The sequence below is a fragment of the Mandrillus leucophaeus genome, unplaced genomic scaffold, assembly GCF_000951045.1.
Source record: "Mandrillus leucophaeus isolate KB7577 unplaced genomic scaffold, Mleu.le_1.0 Scaffold311, whole genome shotgun sequence".
NCBI classification, from domain to species: domain Eukaryota; kingdom Metazoa; phylum Chordata; class Mammalia; order Primates; family Cercopithecidae; genus Mandrillus; species Mandrillus leucophaeus.
This window is the reverse complement of record NW_012103266.1, coordinates 3,631,753-3,652,987: the sequence shown is the minus strand read 5'-3', so window position 1 is coordinate 3,652,987 and position 21,235 is coordinate 3,631,753. Positions and strand designations below refer to the sequence as shown.

The window sequence follows — 21,235 nt, the reverse complement described above, 5'->3', positions numbered from 1 at the left end:
ATTAAATAGAATATATTATACTTAAAGCTGATGTCCCTTTATCCCTCTACCACCACCTCACTGATTATCGAGCCTTTCGAGAAAATAGCTCATTGCACTAGATGATTACATGCCTCAATTGAACAGTAGCTTGTTGCCAATTATCATTACAATGCCATATTGATTTTTTCTTGTTTCCATTATGGAAATTAAAGCAGAATTTGTTTAAAATGAGCTTCTATGTATATTGTGGATGGCGACTGGTTCTGAATATGAGCTATTTTAAAAGTATATTTTCTTCCGTGATGTCTCTCATATCCCCTTAAAAATTTCAGTCTCTGCTTTGTTGGTAAGATTTACCTTAGGTAGCTATGAAATGGATAAAGACTGGAATGGAATGGTTTAAATATATACAGCATAGATGTTATTATTTCACAGAAGTCTATATATTGATTTATGTTTATGATGTTCTTGGGTAGTATGAGATTGCTTCTTCTATTAACCATACAAGCCAGTAAATTTAATTAAATTTAAATTAGCAAATATTTATTTAGTGTTGACTCTATTTAATATAAATATTTAGTGGCTATATATGAACTACCTTGCTAAACACTATGAAAGATAGAAATAGTAGTGAAATGATATAACTCTCTTTAGAGAATTTACGTGCCAAAGGGGCAGGTAAGACATATGGCAAGAATCATTATGATTATGTCAAGCAGTAAGAGATAAATATTACATGGAGATTTTAAGGAAAGAGAACTCATTTGATCGGAGGAATTACAGGGGAAAACATTAATGACTTAAAACAGCCAATTTTAGTTTTAAATAGTTGGGAGAGATGGAGTTGAGGTTACCTTCTGGGAAGAAAGAATAAATGAGCTAACATGAGGAAGGTGCAAGGTGGGCTCCAGCAATAATAATTTATCTCATTTTATTGGCACATGTGCTTAAAGGCCTGAGGCTGGAAAGGTGGATTGAGGCTACATCAGAATGTTGAGCCAAAGGATTTAAAATGTATTAGGTAGTCCGGGGGAAATTTTTGGACAGAAAACTTTGGTTAAGGGCAATTTAATCTGTCATTTTATAAAATGATTCAAAGAAAAGAATGAAGTTGGGGAATCACCAGTTGGGAGTCTCCAGGCTTATTAAAGGAAAGATAACTAGGGCTAACCTGGAATGTTAGCACAGGCATTGGGAAGGAAGAAAGGAGCCATTTGGACGAGCCATTCTAGAAGTAGAAGTAGAATATTTGTGACTGGATGCCAGAAAGTCAAACCAAGCTCTACATTAGCAGTGTTTCAGCCTTCTGCCATACAGGAGACTTTATGTCCAGCCAATCTCCTAAACGTACTTACTCAGCTCCTGCCATATGGGTCTCCTTACAGTTCCTGGAACATTCTAAACACAGTAGCTAATGCCTCATGACCCAATTTGCCCTTAATCCTTCTACTTGGAAAGTCCTCACATTCTTCAGGGTTCTACTGAAATACCTAACCTTATCAAAGAATCTTTCCTGATCACACAATGAAAAATAGCAACCTGCCACTCCTTTCATTCTATTTTCCAAGGTTTATTTTTCTTCATTGCATCAAAGCAATTTTTACATTTAGTATATAGTTATTTGTTCACTGTCTCCCTAGCTCTAGACAGTAAAGTCCGTGAGGCTAGTTGCCTAATTTTGTTGCCTGTTACGTATCTCTCTCACCTAGAACATGCTTGGAACTTTGTAGACACTCAACAAATATTTGTTGACTGAATAAATAGAATAAATGCAAAGGTGAAAGAAATGGGGCATCAAATAATTATGCCAGTATTTCAAGTCTGAAGAATTTAAAGGGTAGTGATGTTATTAATACAGTATCAAAGAGTGGAAGATAAGTTGACTTTGGGGTGTGGAGACAGGGGAAGATGAATTCAGCTTGTAAATTCATGCTTAAGTATGTCATGCTGGTGAAACAACCAAGGCAGTGCTGTGTAATGGGCAGTCTAAAATGTGGAGAAGTCTAGGATTGAGGTAAAGATCACTGAGTCATCCTCATAGAGTCAATACTTGAAGCCGTGGGAATTGAAAAAATAAAAACAGGCAATATTGAGACAGAATAATGAGATTTGAAAACTGAAATTTTATTTTGGATATTTAATGTTTTAAAATTACTAACTTACTTATACATCTAATTTTTTGTTTATTTCGTAGCTGGGTTAACAACTTTGGCCATGAAGGTCTTGGACTCTTATTAGATGAGCTGGAAAAGCTTCTGGACAAAAAACAGTAAGAATAAACATTAAAAATAAAATCACCAAAGGGGAAATGTTTCAGCACAACATAATATACATTTTTCTTTTATTTAGGCAAGAAAATATTGACAAGAAGAATCAGTATAAACTTATTCAATGCCTCAAAGCATTTATGAATAATAAGGTAAGTAGTATTTATTTCTGCCCCTGTCACAAAAGGTGAGAACTTGCCCAACACTATGAAAGTACGAAATGAACAAATTTTTTTTTATTATTTTTTTAAGTTCCAGGATACATGTACATAGGTGAACATGTGCCATGGTGGTTTGATGCACAAATCGACCCATCACCTAAGTAATAAGCCTGGCATGCATTAACTCTTTTCCCTAATCCTCTTCCCCACCCTGTACCTATTTTTTACTTTTGTTTCTGCTGTATTAATTAATTATAGGCTAGTTATTACAGGCTTATAAATAATAAGTATTTATAAAGTTTTACAGTGAGGTTAAATATGCATTTGAAACCATATATGAAAGATAAATTTGATGTTTAATTTTCCAAAATGTTAGCTATTGTTAGTTTTCTGTCAATTTTTTTTTTAAATTTCTATGCTGATATTTCAGTTTAACCAAAGAAGTTCTCTACAGCAACCAGAGGATTTCAGGGATGATATAACTTCTATAGATCTAAGTCTGTTCAAAAATGGAGCCCTATTCTATTGTTTCTTCTGTTCAAATATATTGCTTTCACATAAGGAAGATAGATAAAACAGTACTTTCCATTGTCAATGCTGCTAATTTCCTCAGGAGGGTGAGCTAGTCAATGAAAGAGAAAAAAAAATGATTGGAAAAAGTATGTTTGACTCTTGTCTATAGTTTAGAAATGCTGTGTCTGATTCTTATTCTGTTTATTCCTCCAATAATTTCTTTCATGTGAACAGAGGTCTTTTTGATTTTATAGTACTAAATGTTCAGAAAACATGGGGAAAAAAAAAAAGAAATGAACAAAATAGTGAATGCTTGTTCACTTTACAAAAGGGGCCTTATGATGCAAATCCTCATAATATTTAAGTAATACTTAAATGAAAGTTATGCTTTGCTTCACAAAATATTTATTGTTGGGTTTTTGAAATCATGCAAATGAATTAGTGTTGTTCCCAATTTAGGTGATAATGCTTTTTCTTTAATGGTAGTAGGAAAATTTAAATGTGGTTTGTTGAATATGTTTCCATACAGAGAATTTCTGTTCTATTGAAAAGGAAAATTATAAGGATGGGTTGACTTGTTTGCTAAGAACATTGTAAGATTGAGATTTCTCTTTTTTTTTATGTTTTATTAATGTCAGCAAGTTTACATACATATAAAACATCTCTGAAAAATTGCAGGGCTTTTTATGTATATATATAATACTAGTTGCATTATAAGGGACCCTATGAATTTTAGACAATGGTTTTTTTTTCTAAAAATAGGCTTTACTCAGGTTATGAAGTTACAGTATTTTTTCTATAAACTATTTGTTTTACTGTCTTAGAAATGACCTCTTCATACCTATAGATAAAATACTATTGACTAATTCACTTAATTACCTAATTCCCTTTACATAGTATTTTAATAATCTCAAAATAGATAATAGAAATAATTATAACAATAAGTATAAGTTTGCCAAATGTAAAATATGGCTATTAATAACCAATGCAATAAGATTCTGTGTTAATCTACAAACAGTCTCAAGCATATGGAAATATATATAAGTATTTATATATTAAACATACATGTATCAGCAAAGAATGTTACTATATCAGCATATGCAATGAATGCTTGCTAGTGGACATGAGACTCCTGAATATAATATGCTATTTGTACTGTTTCTGGAAGTTTCTTACAGAAGCATTCTCATCACTACTAGTACAGATTTTTTCAAAATCTGGGCTGTTAGTCCTTGGCTACAAAGTTAAATAGAATCTGATGCCTAACAAGGAAATAATGAGCATTGCTTCTTCACAGCTCAAGATGGATCTCTTTCTTTAATCGAGGGAAACAATGACATAATGGAAAGATAACACAGTTCTAGAATTCAGGAGATATAGTTCATGCTTTGCTCCTAATAAGTTGTGTGGCCTTTGGAAAATTACTTGACCTCTCTGAGTATCAGTCCCCTCATCTGTAAATTTAGCTATAGGACCCTTTGTTCTAAGTTCTTACTGACTCATGTTGTCAATTTTCATGGCTGTTTAGGATGCTAAGTAATTTTAATCAGGACACTCACTAGAGAGAGTTATAATAGTAAGATTCTTATAGAGCCTTTTTTTTAACAGGACATACTTCGATTTGTCAACACTTAGTTTCTTAAGAGTTTGGCAGTTTCGAAAAGCATTATGATTTGACTTAGATTATTCAAAATTGATGTTTTTAGTTAGGCCACATTAATGTCTTGCACATAGGTGCTCAGAGCATGGATTAATGGATCTTTTGAATTACAGACATGTGAAACAATAGACATAAAATATGCATTCAGAATAGAAAATATACAGTGATCTTTTCACTTCATGTTGGAATAAATTGTCCAGATCAAGGAATTAAACTTTTATCCAAAATGACTTACACATCAAATTTTTTGGCCCCATGGAGTTTACCTACTTCAAAAACTCCTTTATTTTATCCAATACCTGTAAAAATAGGATCATAAAAAGCAACCCATTGTTTCTTAACTTCCAGTACTATAATATTGCTCTGATGTTTGGATTAATGATTTTCCAGATATATTTTTCATGTCTTCTTTTTTATATTTGATGTGTCTCTACATATTAAAAACTACTTTTAAACATTAAGTAAAAAATTTTAAAACCTAATGATTTCACTCAGTCTCAATGACTCATAAAGCTATTAAGTTTGGTAATTGCATGGTCATTGTCTCTCAGTTTTGCAAATGTGTTTTTCACTAATATTCATTACTTTTAATCATCTACTGGCTACCTTTATGCATACTTATCTATTTTGTTTTTGTTGCTTCTTTCCAGACTTGTTTCTTGCATTTTCTTTTTGTTTTTTTGGGTCTTATCTCCATATATTTTCCTATTTATTATGACCTGTGATAAACTCACATTTAAGAGCTTTAGCTATGTTCCCCATCTGCCACTCTGAGTTCTTTTAGAAGTTAAATTAGGGCTGATGGAACTATTCATATGGCTGGTAATTAAAGTTTAGCTGAAATGGAAATTTTGCTCCGATGAAATATCCAATTTCACCATTAGACTGTAAAATGAAGCAAAAATATTTTATAAGAAATCTGAAAAATACTTTGTGGGACAAAGATAAAATAATATATTGCCTTCTTAATGTAATGAAAACTCAAGTTTTAGACTTTCATTAAAATTTCTTATTTATTAAATTCATGCATGCACACACATACACACAGATACTCATGCTTAGAAAATAAATGAAAATGGTGTTTTCTCTCCTTAGTTGACTTGTGACACTTAATAAAACCCAGGTGCCATTTCTTTAGGTTCACAGCGTTTGTAGTGCAGCACAGCTGTGTGAATCAGGGAAGATAAGAGAGAGAAGGCATGGGAATATCCATACTGAGGCTTATACTGGCATATAGTATTCAAAAGAGCCTTTTTTAAAAAAAATTCTCTTTTTCTTCGCCTTAATTTTTCATACAAACATATTGGACAATTTAACCACGAATTCCAGACATCTCCAGGGAGACCCAATGACATAAGTAGAATTACTTTAGAAAATCATATCAGTATGTGCTTTATATGTTATTCTTTGTTGAAGAAATACTGATTGTTCCCATATTTTTCCAAATTTATGGAATTTTTAGGGCAGGCTAATGGAGATCATATCTGATCAAGGAGCAACAACTCCAAGATGCAGTCATTTCATATAAAAAACAAAGACAGATAACTGCATTTGAAGAATATTCATATAATTAGGTAGAACGTCATTGTGGGGGTATGGGTTTTTGGAAGATCGTTGTACGTTGCTTTTTTAAATTAAAGATATATTCCATAGACATTCTGAATGAAGGTTTTTTGTTTTTTTTTTTTTAGTTTGGATTACAAAGGATTCTAGGAGATGAAAGAAGTCTTTTACTATTGGCAAGAGCAATTGACCCCAAACAACCCAACATGATGACTGAAATAGTAAAAATACTTTCTGCTATTTGCATTGTTGGAGAAGAGAACATGTAAGTATTGCTATATTATTATATTTGCTGCATGGAAAGTGACACTTAGGAAATTAATAAGTCCTACTTTTGTTCTGTTTCTTTGGATAACTTTCATGAAAACAGTATTTTAGATAATTTATGATTGAAATTTTTATCTTGCCTGTTTATATTTTGGCTTTTTTGTTGATATTATGGAAACTAAGTTTAAACACATAGAATCCTAGTGGGAAATTCTTGAAAGTTGGATTCAAAGTGATTGAGCAGAATTTTGTTTTGCTGGAGGTACAGCAATCGTTAGACAGTGGACAAAAGTCAGAGAGTTATTTTGGCAAATACACACACATACATACACAAACACTGTGCTGCATATCACACAATATGAATAGATGCCTTTATTTTGCATTATCTTATAATAGTATTTTACTTTATATGCCATGGTAAATGAAAATTATTTGTAGAGTGAAATAACCCCACCTGTTAGAAAGAAAAAAACGGTTGTTGATAATTATTCAAAGTGTGTATATGCCACCAAATGCAGCAAGTTGTTGCTGAACATGCATTTGATCACATCTTATGGAAATAATACTGAATCAGAAGCAAACTTTCAGATTTGATGACATTAATAAGTCTAGTTTATAAGACACCCTTGTGATAAAGAATCAAATATCTGCTAAGGACCCAAACCAAAATATTTCCTTGGAACACTTTGCGTGATAGTAATAATGTCAATTTGAGTCAGAACAGGACTATGCAAAGATTTAAGGATGTTGCAATATGTTGACTTTCTCATAACTGTTAGAATAAAATGAGATATTGTTTAGTGTTAGCTACTGTCCTCAGAAACCAAAAGACAAACACTAAACAAATATATTACCATATTTAGTCTCACCTCAATGATAACAAACTGAGAATGAGATAACATATGTAAAAGCAAGGATCCTTAGATTTTATTTTTTAAAAAGTCAGTTTATACATGTGTAACAAATATTTTTAATCACTTAGATTTTCAATATTAATAAAATACAATGTAGTCCAGTATAACTGTTATGATTTAATTATAATTTCAGATATAATTTGATAAGAGTAGTATACTATATAGAGGTTGATTTATTTTAGGCATTGTGTGGAGATACTTACCAACACTTTTGGTCAGGTTAATAAGTTTCTTGTGCTAGATAATTATACATTCTTATTTAATTACTTGGGCTTTCCTTTTTAGAGTCTTTTTTCTTTTTCCATAGTCAAAAAATGTTGATTTAAAAAAATTCTTTAAAAAATGATCGCTCTTTCCAGATCTTTATTATAAAATTACAATCTGTTTATGCTCCAATAAACTGTTAACAATTATAGGTGCCATATTATGTTTAAGTGAAATTAATGTTAACACATGAAATATCAAAACCTGAAACTTTAAATTTTAATGTTTATCACTTAAGTATTCTTTTTTTAATGTCACCCAGGAAAGTTAGTTTTTAAAATCGAATTTTCCTTTTGATACCCTAAAATTATTTAGAGCTATCAATATTTGACTTAAAGAAATATGCGTACAGGAACACAATTCCTATATTGTAATGGTCTTTCAGTTAGACTGGAGGAATCAGTTCAAGAAATCTATTTTATGTGATAGTGACTATAGTTAATAACAGTGTGTTATATACTTGAAATTTCCTAAGAGCGTAAACTTTAATTGTTCATACCACAAAAACATGTAAGTATGTGAGGCAATATATGTTAATTAGCTTGATTTAGCCATTCCAGTATGTGTGCATATTTGAAAAGATACAATTTCCATCAAAAAAGCAAATGATAATTTGAAAAAATTCTAATGGTACATATAAACATCAAATACCAGAAAGAAAACAGGGAATACTGAAAGGACTTATGCTCATAGTGTATGTATAAGAAGTATTTACCATTTCTGTTTCTTCTTTTTTCTCTACAGTCTAGATAAACTTTTAGGGGCTATAACAACAGCAGCAGAAAGAAATAACAGGGAACGATTTTCACCAATTGTGGAAGGTTTAGAAAATCAGGAAGCCTTGCAATTACAGGTGAGTTAGTTTTGTCTTAAATTGCTTCTAGAGTTATTTTTAAAGTACTCATTTTGTATGACGTCAACTCCATTTTAGCTGGCATTTAAGTAGTACGGAATGTAAAACTAAAATTTTTCTGTTGCTAGTTTGTGAGAATTACAATTTGTTTAAAATTAGATGTGGCAGTTATGGCTGTCATTGATATTTAGACAAGAATTTAGTAATAAACCAGGGAAATTGAAGCTTTAGCAATAATCAAGGCAAAAGGGCAAGCTGTTCAGCCAATGCTATTATCCTAACAAGTTTTAGTGAAGTTGGTGGGCTTGTAGAAATTTAAGACAATTAAACACATCTCTCTTTGTGCCATTCAGACAACATTCAAAGGTGTGACTCACCGGAATAGAAGCATATGAACTGCAATTCTTAGATTAGCGTTCATTTGATAGCCCTGTGTAGACAACTTACTAAATGCCTTCTTTAGAAAATGACAAAACTCACTATCTTTACTTAGATGGTTTCAGGAAATGATCCATTTTATGAATAACTCTGTTCTTGAGGGATGAGAATGCATATTTATTGGTTGTATTTATGATGTGAGGTCCTGCAGTAAACATTTTAATTTGTATATATTATTTGATTTAATTCTCACAACAACCTAGATATGTAGGTATTACTATAGTATCTTTGTTTTGCTTATGGGACGAATAAGATTAAATAACTGGTCTAACGTGACAACAGTTTTTAAGTGTCACAGTCGGAATTTGATTCCAGGTTTTTGGTCTCTGCTAATCTCTCTTTTAGACAATGTATACCATTTAATGTACCATGGAAAACTCTGAATTTTTTTTTTTTTTAGTTCTCATATTGTTGTTCAACAAAGAGAAGGTAGTTTCCACATTTAATTTTGTCAAGCTACTCAGCATCGAATGTTTAACTCTTAAAATTTCTTGCTTGATGTGAAACAAACACAATTAATTTTCTCCTTTTTTATGTATTATGAAGTATTTGTATTTTTGTTTGCCAGAGTTTGAAACGGCATCAGATAGATGAATTGGCTTGTCTAAAAGAATCTGTGATGTTACAAAATTGTAATACCTCTCCAAATATTAAAGGATCTTTGTTAATCATGACTTCTACTCCAACTATATTGAACATTTTGGATCAACTTTTATGGTGCACTTTTATGTCAAATGTATTATTTATTTATTTATTAAGATGGAGTCTCGCTCTGTTGCTCAGGCTGGAGTGCAATGGCGCAATCTCGGCTCACGGCAACCTCTGCCTCCCAAAGTGATTCTCCCTTCCTCAGCCTCCCAAGTAGCTGGGATTACAGGCACACCCCACCACGCCCGGCTAATTTTTTAATTTTTAGTAGAGACGGAGTTTCGCTATGTTGGCCAGGCTAGTCTTGAACTCCTGATCTCAGGTGATCTGCCCATCTTGGCCTCCCAAAGTGCTGAGATTATATTACATATTTTAAAGATTAGGATATTTTTTCCAGTGTTTTTAAAAATAATACATTGTTTCTTATAAAATTTAATCTTGATAAAATTTTATACCTCTACTGAAAGGTTGAAGACTGCCTTTTTTAGATGACTTTGAAAGTTTTGTTCATGTTCCTATGGTTGAGCTTACCTAACTAAATTTCATTGGTTTTCGGCTATATGTGTATGTTTGTACTTCTCTCTGAAAGTTTGTTGAGTAGGAATGAACTCTTTTATTTATATTCAAAGTTTTCATTACATGGGCCAAATACATTGATATATTTTTAAAATCTTCTTTAAATAAATTTTTAGCTACAACTCTGTGAGTTATGTATTATTACCTCTGGTTTACTGATCAGGGAATTGAATTGCTAAAAGGCACTCCAAAATCACCCAGCTGTTAAGGGATAGAGCTGTAATTTGAACCTGTGCCTTTGTGATGCCAGAATTTGAATACTGCATTGCCTATACTTTGAAGGGATACCTCTGCCAATGAGTAGTTCACCCCAAACAATGAGATGGGAAAGACATTTGCTAGCCTTCAGAAAGCTGGACAGAATGGAATGATAAAGTGACAAGTTGTTAACAAGTAACATATGGAAGAATCATAGACGTCTTGTTAAGTATTCAAGAATTTGTTGAATACTGATTATAGATGCAAAGATATGCAAACCACAATTTAAAATTTCACATTTTAATGAGCTACAAAAATTAGTAATTTGTTATATACAGAGACTAGTACTCTCACAAGAATTGTGAAGTAAGTTTGTTTATTTAGACTAATGTGAATGAAAAGATGTCCTCTAAAAGTTCAAAAATATATTCAGAATACAGAAACAAAAACCCAAAAGTTTAAATCTGTTGCTTAAAAAATATAATTAGTGTTGTATTTTAACAGAATTACTTTTCTATTTCTGTAGTATCCTGAGACTTCCCAAAATGTTATTACAGTCTCGGGAAGTAATTTTGTTAAAATACAGGACTAATTTTTTTTTAAATAACAACTATATACATATTCCCCCCTTTTGGGGGTTTTAAAAAAGGTTATTAACTTCTCACAGATTTTTTTCCTGGCTTACCTTTAAAGTGAAATTTTGTACCTGTGATAGGATTTTCATTATCTTCAGGAGTTCAAGAAATAGGTGGAAGATAAATAGCATATCTTCGTACACTCTTTCTTCATTGACTTTCCTTCAGCTTAGTAGCATTTTCCGGTCTCTTCTGTAAAGCACAGATTATACACCAGCAACTTCTTTTGATCTGACTTAACCTTCTAACTAGCCTGTTGTCTCTCCTTTTCATTTTAAAGTCCATGCCTCTAAAAGAATAATCCATATTTGTTTTCTATGTTTTCTAAATTACCTTTTACAACTCAACTTTATTACAGTTCTCAAAAAGATTTACAGTGTGCATCTAATTTCAAAATCCAATGGCTTCTTTCCAATCCTGATCACTTGGCATTATTGATCACCTTCCTCCTTGAAAATGTTACTTCCCTTGGCTTTCTAGGCACCATTCTCTCCTTTGTTCTCTACCTTCATTTTTTTTTTCTGTGTTTCTAATGTATTTCTCCTCCTCTTACTTCCTAGGTATTTTGTTCCCTAAGTTCTATCCTTGGTCCTCTTTTAGTATCATTTTATGTACATTCATATGCACATACACATATCTATATGTATGTATATGTATATACATACAGACACATACTTTTTAAAACAGTTTTGTCCGTGAATGTTCTCAATTGCTTCTCTAGTTTTACAATCCAACTGTGGTAGTGATTCTCCAGATTTATACATCCAGCTCAGTAGTATCATAAAATTGAGAAATTAAAAATAACATTTATAACCCATATGCCAGACAGTGTTTAAAATACTTTGATATGTTATCTCATTTAAACCTCGCAGCAATTGTATGAGAGAGATAGAAGTATTATCCCCATTTTATAGATAATTAAACCGAGGCTTATAGAGGTTAAATAACTTTCCTAGAGTCACAGTGTGAATAGAAGGGAAAACACAGATTACACACCAGGGAGTCTGGCTATAGATAACATGCTTTAACTACTAAGCTGTAACTCCTTTTATATTAAAACTTAGCTTATTATCTCTTTCTGTTAACCTGATTTTTCCTAAGTCTCCTCTTCTTCCTGTGTTTCCTATTTTGGGTTATAGAGGTATCATCTACCCAATCTTTACGTTTCCTCAATACTTCTATCTTTTTTATCCCCTGCATTCAGTCATCAAGTCTTATTACAAAGTATAGTATTGACTGTGAATCTAACCCACTCTACTTCCACTGCCTTTATCTTCTCCCACCAATATTATTTCAACAATTTCCTAATTAGTACCCCATACTGACATGTTCTTTCTCTCCAGACAAATGCCCTACACTGTTGTCAGTTATCCTTAAAAAATAAGTCTAATTCTAATATATTATCATTCTTAAAAATCTATGCTCATGACCCGTTGCTAACTTTTTCATTGTGGCCCTAATTTGATATTCTGGCCTTTGAGCCTGTCATTCTCCCGAATGTACCATATGTTTGCGCCATACTACATTTGGTGTTTCCCAGGTACGCTGTAGACTTTTAAATGCCCTCAAACCTTTTATCATGCAGAACACTTTGCCTGAAATAACTGACTTTCCCCACCTGTATCTGTTTCTTCTATGTCTTGCATAAGTCTGGGAAGGCTTCAGTAATGAGGTGATATTTTAACTAGGCCTTGAAGGACAAGTAAGCATTTTTCATAAATTATCTTTGCTGATAGAGAAGCAGTACTATGGTAGGATGAGAGGTGAAAAGGGCTTCCAGGAGGTAAAATAGAGGCCAGAATCATCTGGCAGTCACTTCATAAAAAACAGTGAGGTAATACCAGCATCTAGTTCAAACTGCTTTCTAGATAGCCAGGTAGGAAACCTAAGGTGTACTGAGCATTAATAACAGTTTATTGAAAGGGAGAGGAGTATAGTTAACATACAATGATGTGCTATCAAAACAGCCCCAGTCTTCACAGGCTGCTGTTAGTTTGAAAGGTGCCATGTTTTTACAGTATTTCAGTATATACAAAGAAGTGTAGTAGCATAATTTAATACATTTAAAAACTGTTTTCTAACATGCTGAAAATAATAATGAACTTTGCACATGTTGTAATTAGATATGGTACACAAAAACAGAGCTGTAAATATGCCCTTTCCTGATGTGTGATAGCTTCACTTATCCATTCCTCACCTATTTAATAGATTTGTCCTTTGGAATATAACTGAGAACTAAAAAATGAAACAAAAATAAAATAAAACAATCTGAGCAGTCTACAAATGTCACCAAATCTATCAAGTAAACCTCATGGTGAGAACGACTTTTTGGCTTTTAATCAGAGCCTATTTATTCTCTTTTCATATGTTATCTTAATGAACCCAATTATCTGTTTACATCCACAGCAGACTAGAAGTGCAGGTTGGAAGGTTGGGAGAGGGTTTATTCCAGAATCATACACCGGAATCATCAAGAAGTGACAACTGACAAGCTGACAACAGGAGAGGGGTAGATAGAAATGTAAGAAAAGACTGAAACTGGAATGCAAATGATAACAATAGACTTCACAGAGCGTGGAGGCTAGTAGCCCTGCACACTTCAGTACCTCTCGAAATACTGAGTTACACCATACCTCACTAACTCACATATTTAGTGATGACCCTGACTCAACAGGAAATTGTTAAATTATATCTAGTTTATTTTGCATAAGAATGTGAGAATTATATAATTCATTTCAGAGAGTGTCCCATATGAAACAAGATGTTGATGCTTAAATAGATAAACAGATACATGGACCTATTCTATGTGGCTTGATTCTTTCCACAGTGGTTCTTGAGTGTTGAGATTTTACTGTAAGCATACTTGTAAATTAGCCACTAGTGTACTCAGACCATCACATATGAGGGAGTAGCTTTGGACAAAGTATTAATCATTTGTCAGTGAAAGTGCATTTATAAGAAAACAAGGCATCAAGGCTTATGAATATGGAGAAAATTTGTGGAAATTAGCATTTTATAAAGCGTTGAATGAATGCTTGATATTACTTAGGAAACTTGTTCTATTTATTGAGAGTTTTATATTATTGTCATTGAGAAAATAGATTACTATAATGGTAGGTTGTTTAGAGATATTTGTACAATGTAGTCATTTTTGGTATTGACACAAAACTAACTTCTGACTTAAACAAGGATGGCTTTATTTTAAATCTGTTTCAACACTGAATAATTGTCAAACCTATCATTTTCAGTAATAGAGGGTTGCCAGTGACCTCCATGATATAAAAAGCAACTGGCCGCTTTTGAAGTCATTATATTAGCTTCCTCAGCACTATTTGGCACTATTGATCACTCCTTTATCAAAGCTTCCTCCTCCCTTGACTTCCATGATACTAAACTGTATTAGTCCATTCTCACATTGCTATAAAGAACTACCTAAGACTGGATAATTTATAAAGAAAAGAGGTTTAATTGACTCACAGTTCCACAGGCTGTACAGGAAGCATGGCTTGGGAGGCGTCAGGAAACTTACAATTATGGCGGGAGGCGAAAGGGAAGCAGGCATACCTTGCTTCCTTGAGCAGGAGGAAGAGACAGAAGGGGAAGATGCTGCACACTTGTAAACAACCAGATCTTATGAGAACTCACTCAGTATCACAAGACCAGCAAGGGGGAAGACCGCCCCCATGATCCAGTCACCTCCCATTAGGCCCCTCCTCCAACACTGGGGATTACAGTTTGACATGAGATTTGGGTGGGGATACAAATCCAAACCATATCATAAGCTCTCCTTGTTTTTCTTTTACCTTTATGTTTCATTTAAATTCTCTTATTTCTATGCTTGGCCCTTAAATTTGCAGATTCCTAGAGCTTGATCCTCAGTCCTTTGGTACTTTGCTTTTCTCATATTGATAATCCTTGGGCAATCGCATCTATCCTCAGAGCTTCAATTAACTAGCACTCATATGTGATGTCTTTATCTGATCTCTTCTCTTCCTCCCAACTCACAGACCCCCTATGTTCAGCTGCCTCCTGACTAGATTTCAAATTCAATGTTGTCCTTAAATATACTTATCTTCCTTTTTAAAAAAATCCTTTTGCCTACTCTAAACCTCTCTCCAGCCTTGACCTGCATTTCTCTTGTGTTCCCAATCCTGGTTGACCTTAGTATTTACCCACCAGTTAGCATATAGCAGAAACATACTAGTCATCTTGGAATCTACCCTTACTCCATCTTCCATTCCATTAGTCACCAGATCCTATCAATTCTATATCCTTAATGTTATAGTTCCCTTCCTCGATATGGTATCCTTCTCTCTGCACCCTCACTTTGCCATTTTAAAATTTCAGAGTATTGTTACATCTCACTATTTTATCCTTTCCCTATATTCTATTCTTCATTATGGCCCCGTTTAAATTATCTTCCACAATGTTGTCTTTCTGAAATGCTTTTCTCAGAAATGCACTTTAGAATGCTTAAAGTCCAACATTGGCTTCCCATAGTTAACTGCTTAAAGTCCAACAATGCCTTCCCACAGTCTCTAGAATTACAGTCTAGTCCTATCCCAAACAAAATACTTCATCTGGTTGTTGCTTTCTCTTTCGCCTCATATTCCACCACACTTCTACATATGTTTTTAGTCTAGTCATATTGTACTTTGTTTCCTATAGATTTTATGCTGTTTTATTCCTCTACCTTTATACCTTTGTACATGACTTCCATTGGCTTGGAAAGTACTCCATTTCTCAATTAACTTGCTCTGTACATTCACATCTTTCTTCTCTCATACTTTGACTTAAATCATCTTTGTTCCTAACTCCTGTTGGGCTAGGATAAAGAAAGACCTTGTTAATGTCAACAGAGTACTTAATAAGGTCAAGTGTGGAACAGTGTCAATAAAATTTTAAAAGTACAATTTGTCACAGATAATGGCAATATGGATAATCTGTCTGAGAATGCCCTAGACTTGGCAATTATTGTACCCCATAGCTCTATGAATTTTGATTAAATAGATAGATGTTTGTATAGTTTTCAAAGCCTTTAAGTTAAAATCAATAAAAGGTTCTAGCATTTTCCCAGTACTTTTATGAAGATATTTGTGTTCAAATATTTCCCTTTCTCTGTCACTTAGGTTAAAAAAACAAACTTAAATTTCTTTTTGTAGTGCTATATCTTATGCCAATACAATTGGAAATATTTAAATGTCATTCACTTACTATATTTTAATTATTTTATTTAGGACAGTTAAGTGTTACAAATAAACCCTAGGCATGTATAGATGAGCTTTGCCTTTTGAAAGTTTATCATCTGTTTTGTAACATTTCACCCTTTATACCATTCCACCCCAGAACGAAGACAACAGCATCTGGTGACTAAAAAATGTAGATGATTATTGTAGAAATATAATATACTGTTATAGTAAAGGAAGGATCTTAATGTGGTAGAAAACGGATAATGATTCAGTGTAGTGTATAATTATACATGACACAAATGATTGGGTACTTTATCACATGCACAGAACTGGTAGTTTTTAACTATGTATGCTTATGTATTCATTCAATAGGATATATATGCATCTCATGTTGAAATCTTATGACATCACTGAATGAAAATGCCAATATAGAAATTGATTGTATTTACTAATTAAGCATCAGAATTGTGGCCCTAGCATATGTATTAATAATGGAGGAAATTCACTGATTTTCTGTGACTTTAAAATTTTGATTCTCATGGAAGCTGTATTTGTAACAATAGATATGGCAGACCATTTTGAAACATAGCCATTATAAAGACACTAAGCAACAGAGCAACTCTGGATAATGGACTTTGTGATATTCAATTCAAGGGCATTTGTTTTCTTTCTAAGATAAGGGGAAATTATATTAAACAAGATTTGTGTGATACAATATGGTAGAAAAAAGTCCAAGGCTAAAGGTCAAGAGACCTGAGTTCTAGTTGTATCATTGGGGCTTATTAGTTATGTGATCTTGGGCAAATCATCCAATCTTTCTAGGTTTTCAGTTTCTTTATTTTTAAATAACATATTGGACCAGAGTATTTTATGTTCTGTCTAGCTTTAAAATCTCATGATTATTTTCTGTCTCTGGAGTTGAATTTTTTTTTTTTTTTTGGAAAGCAGATTGATTTTGCATTGTTAGAGGACAATAGAGTACACTCATCTCTTAAAGATTTATATACTTGGAAGTTGAGCATATGAATTTTGAAATTTTCATTATTCAGCAATGAGTTTTGTAGTTCTTTGAAGTGAAGGTTTCAGAGATTAGGCCAAATCTCTTTTTTCTTTAAAATCTCCAGTGTAGTGCTATTCAATCAAACTTTCTCCCATGTTCTATATCCTTGCTGTCCAATGTGGTAGCTACTAGCCACATGTGGCTGTTGAGCACTGGGACAATGGCTAGTGAAATTGAGCAACTGAATTTTAAATTTTATTTAATTGTAATTAAATTAAACTGTGACAAGTGGCTCCCATATTGGATAGCACAGTACTGTAGAGTGTGTGTGTGCGTGTACGTATGTGTTCACATGCATATACATGCTGAGTATGGAGTGGGTTGGCAGGAAGTAAAGGAGAGGAGTGGTAGACCATTATTTTGAATGATGGGATGCCATTTATACTTTACTGCTCAGGATGTACATGAAGTGGAATTTAACCCTCTCCAAGAACCATTTTCTACTTTTGCTTTTTTTTTTTTTTTGCATTACATTATATATTATGATAGCCACTATGTATACTAGACAACCTATTGTTTATATTATTGTATGTTTTTCTGATTAACCTATAGTTTTAAAGCTACATATCCCCAGTATATTAAGCATGTTGTACCAATTACATTTTATCATCTTACCCATCCTTAAAATCTTTTGTTGTGAGAATCTATGAATGGAGTTTATGAGACCTTTGGAATGTGCTGGAAATTATATTTGTAGTAAAGTGATATCATTTATAATCATGAGTTTCCTCCTTGCTGTGTGGCCTTATATAAGTTATTCTATCTGCTTTGAGCCTCAGCGACATCATCTGTAAAATAAGAATAACAGTAATGCTAACCTTGTGTGGTTTTTATGAAGATGAGATTAGATGGTGAATTATGTAAAGGACCTAATACATTGTGTGATAACTAATAATAATAATGATGATGATGATAGTTTGAGATTTTATATTTAGCTATGAATTCAGGATACACACAATGGGGTTGTCATGTTTATAATTAAGTAGTAATATATTCTGGCCTTTAAGCTAATTTAAATTTAATTTTGTATTTGTAAATAGTGACAATTATTTCAGTTTTGGATTTGAGATAACGTTCCCATTCTCTGAAAAGGGCAGCATTTGTGTAACGGCATAAAGGAATAGCAAAAATTTAGATGACTTTTTTGTTTTCCACATTCATATTACAATATACATATTTCTGTAAAAGAGTATTACTTTATCAGCTTATGTTGGAAAATGACATGATAGCATGTCTATTCATCTTATGTTATTTGTAATTAATTAAATATCTATTAGAATATGATATATAATAAATGGTACATTGTTAAGCCAGTACCTTTACCTTTTTAAAACTGACTTCATATTATGTCCTAATTATTATATACTATAGTCAATGGATGGAACGTCTTTGTTTTCATATTAAACTATAGGTTCAAATATTATATATAAAGTGAGTATTTAATATCATTGAACATATTATTAAAGTTATATTGATACATTCATTAATTTGATTGACTTTTATTATCTTTATTGTCTCCTGATCTAAATACTTTTATTTGTATAAATATACAATTGCAGGACTCATTAACTTGCTTCTTACAGAAATGTTCTCTTTACTTGTAGGGTATTAATACAAGCCATTAAGCTAGAATTTCTTCTGGCAAAAACAATCCTAACAGATGGCAACTTTTCTCTCTATTAATTTTGGATTGGACATGTACTTTGGCTTGTTTGGTCGTGTCATAGTTGTAACATAACAAGAGTCATTCAAGCAAATACAATGACAATATAACCGTGGACATGTACAGTATGCAAATATATAGCCTAGCCTATCAAAACTACATAAAGATTTACATGATTTCCTATTGTAAATAGGAAGGTTAAGTGATCTATTAAAGCATAAGCTTCATTATAACTTATCTGGTATGTCTTTAAAGTTAATGCCAAATCTATGGCAAATATTTAGTCAGTTTTCTAAGTGTTTTATCTTGATATTTGAACGTTCATAGAAATTAGAATATATTGTTGTATCATTCAGATATCTGATCATGTTAGAAACAACCTTAATCAGCCCTTTTAAACCATGTAACTTTTGATTTTTGAATGTAGATGTGGGGCAGATGGGCTAATCTCCCAAAAAGCAACTTAAATATATAAGATATAGATTCAAGAGTAAAGCATACCTTTTAATCTCTTCTCCCTATTTTGGAAAAAATAACTCTATCATAATAGATCTGTAGATGTCAAGTCAAAATACATTTGAAATATTTGTCTTTTCATAATATATTTTTCCCATGCTAACCATTAATTTATTTATGTGTGCTTCTATATATAGTATAGAATTATCCTTATATAATCTTTTTTTTCCAAGGATTCCCCTTGTAGTTTGCCCTTTGAGCACTCTTCTACTCATTGCATTCTTTAAAAATAAAAAATAATACATTTAAATGACATCTTTTCAGTTAAACAATTAGCCAGTTACCTTAGATTTGAGCAGCATTTTCCAAAAATGCTACTTAGGAATAATTTATGGAATACCTGGCACTTAGCATTTTGTTGATGCCCTTCTAGATTAAAATTACCAGCAAATAAATTCCTTTTTATAATAGGGAATCTCAAAATCAGAAGGTAAGAAAAGCAAAACTCATTTTTCAGTATCAATATATTTAATCAAATACTTTACTTGAAAACAAGCTCTTACATATGCTTTATTATGAAGTGTGCATTAGTATTAGTGTCCCAGTGCCTTCTAGTTGATCTTAATTCACTTCTATTATTTTTTTCATACCTAGTAAGTTAATCCATCTTAATTACATATTTTAATACTTTATATATTTTGTACAAATCATCCCATTAAGAGGATGGAGAGAATGTAAATCAAGGTAATAATTTATCTAAGTTATCACTGTTCCCTGTTTAATATTAGGGTACTTTTATAACTTTAATTTATTTTAGAAGTGTTTATAACCCTGTAGAATTGAGGCCAAGTGTACTGTGAGGACAGCTGGACATGAAAGATACATTTTGTGATCTTTTCAAAGGGCTCTATCTGCCCGCTTTAGCAATTTGGGTTTTTCAGAGGGAGTTTAATATTTCTTCGTATTCTTTTTAAAAGCACAACATACTTGGTCATGACATCTTTGTTAGAATTGTTTTGGACATTAGATAATTTGTCATTAATTTTGTTGTTTATAATTAAAGTCATAATCATACTTCTAGAAATATTTGCTTTTCTTATTTTATCGTTATGTGTGTATGCCTTTAGTGAATATATTATCTTAATGCATTATTTCATTAATTTATTTAATGTGTTTTTTAAAACAAAATTTGCTTTCTAATTGCAGGTGGCCTGCATGCAGTTTATAAATGCCCTTGTCACTTCTCCTTATGAGCTTGATTTTCGAATACATTTAAGGAATGAATTTCTCCGTTCAGGACTAAAAACAATGTTACCAGTAAGTTGAATGTATACGTTTATTATGCTGATGAATTTTAATATTTTTTTCACTTCCACAAAAGTACTTGAAGCAGAGTAAATAAATGTGCTTTGCTATTTTGTTTTGTAAAGCATTAGACATTTTGTAAGCTTTTTTGTATTCCAGTAATAGCGTTCTCTACATACAAATGACGATTCCGAATTCAGCTAATAATGTGCCCAGAAGCTATGTGTTTTTGTTTTTTGTTGTTTTCCTCAAGTCAAGAGGGAACTTCTTTTCTTTGAATTTTGAATGTTGAAAACATGAGACTTTTTTTTTTTTTGCAGTTTCAATTTTCATTTAAAATTTTCTGCTTTCCTCTTTGATAACTTAGATTGATTTCATTGGTATTCAGGATAAGCATGCATAGAGTTTTGATTAGTATATGCCAGACACATTGCTTAAGAATGTTCCTCTTGTTACAAGGCTATAGGAACTTTTCCAATCAAAAACAATTTTGTTTCTTAAATTGAATGTGAATATTTGCTGTAATTATGACAGTGTTAAAAACATTTTTGAAACGACTTCATATGCTGAATCTTAAATGAGCACACTTATTTTTATAAATACAAATACAACTACTGTGGTTT

The 21,235-nt window shown here is 32.2% G+C and overlaps 1 protein-coding gene across 4 annotated transcripts in view; it reads left to right on the top strand.

Moving 5' to 3' along the window:
- Positions 1–21,235, top strand: part of DIAPH2 (diaphanous-related formin 2) — a 964,164-nt gene that overhangs the window by 226,959 nt on the left and 715,970 nt on the right. For all 4 annotated transcript variants that reach the window (XM_011987565.1, XM_011987563.1, XM_011987566.1 and 1 more), the window contains 5 exons: positions 2,177–2,251; positions 2,332–2,401; positions 6,275–6,411; positions 8,336–8,444; positions 20,514–20,624. In XM_011987565.1, the coding sequence (XP_011842955.1) occupies positions 2,177–2,251; positions 2,332–2,401; positions 6,275–6,411; positions 8,336–8,444; positions 20,514–20,624 (502 nt within the window). The remainder of the gene's footprint in view (positions 1–2,176; positions 2,252–2,331; positions 2,402–6,274; positions 6,412–8,335; positions 8,445–20,513; positions 20,625–21,235) is intronic.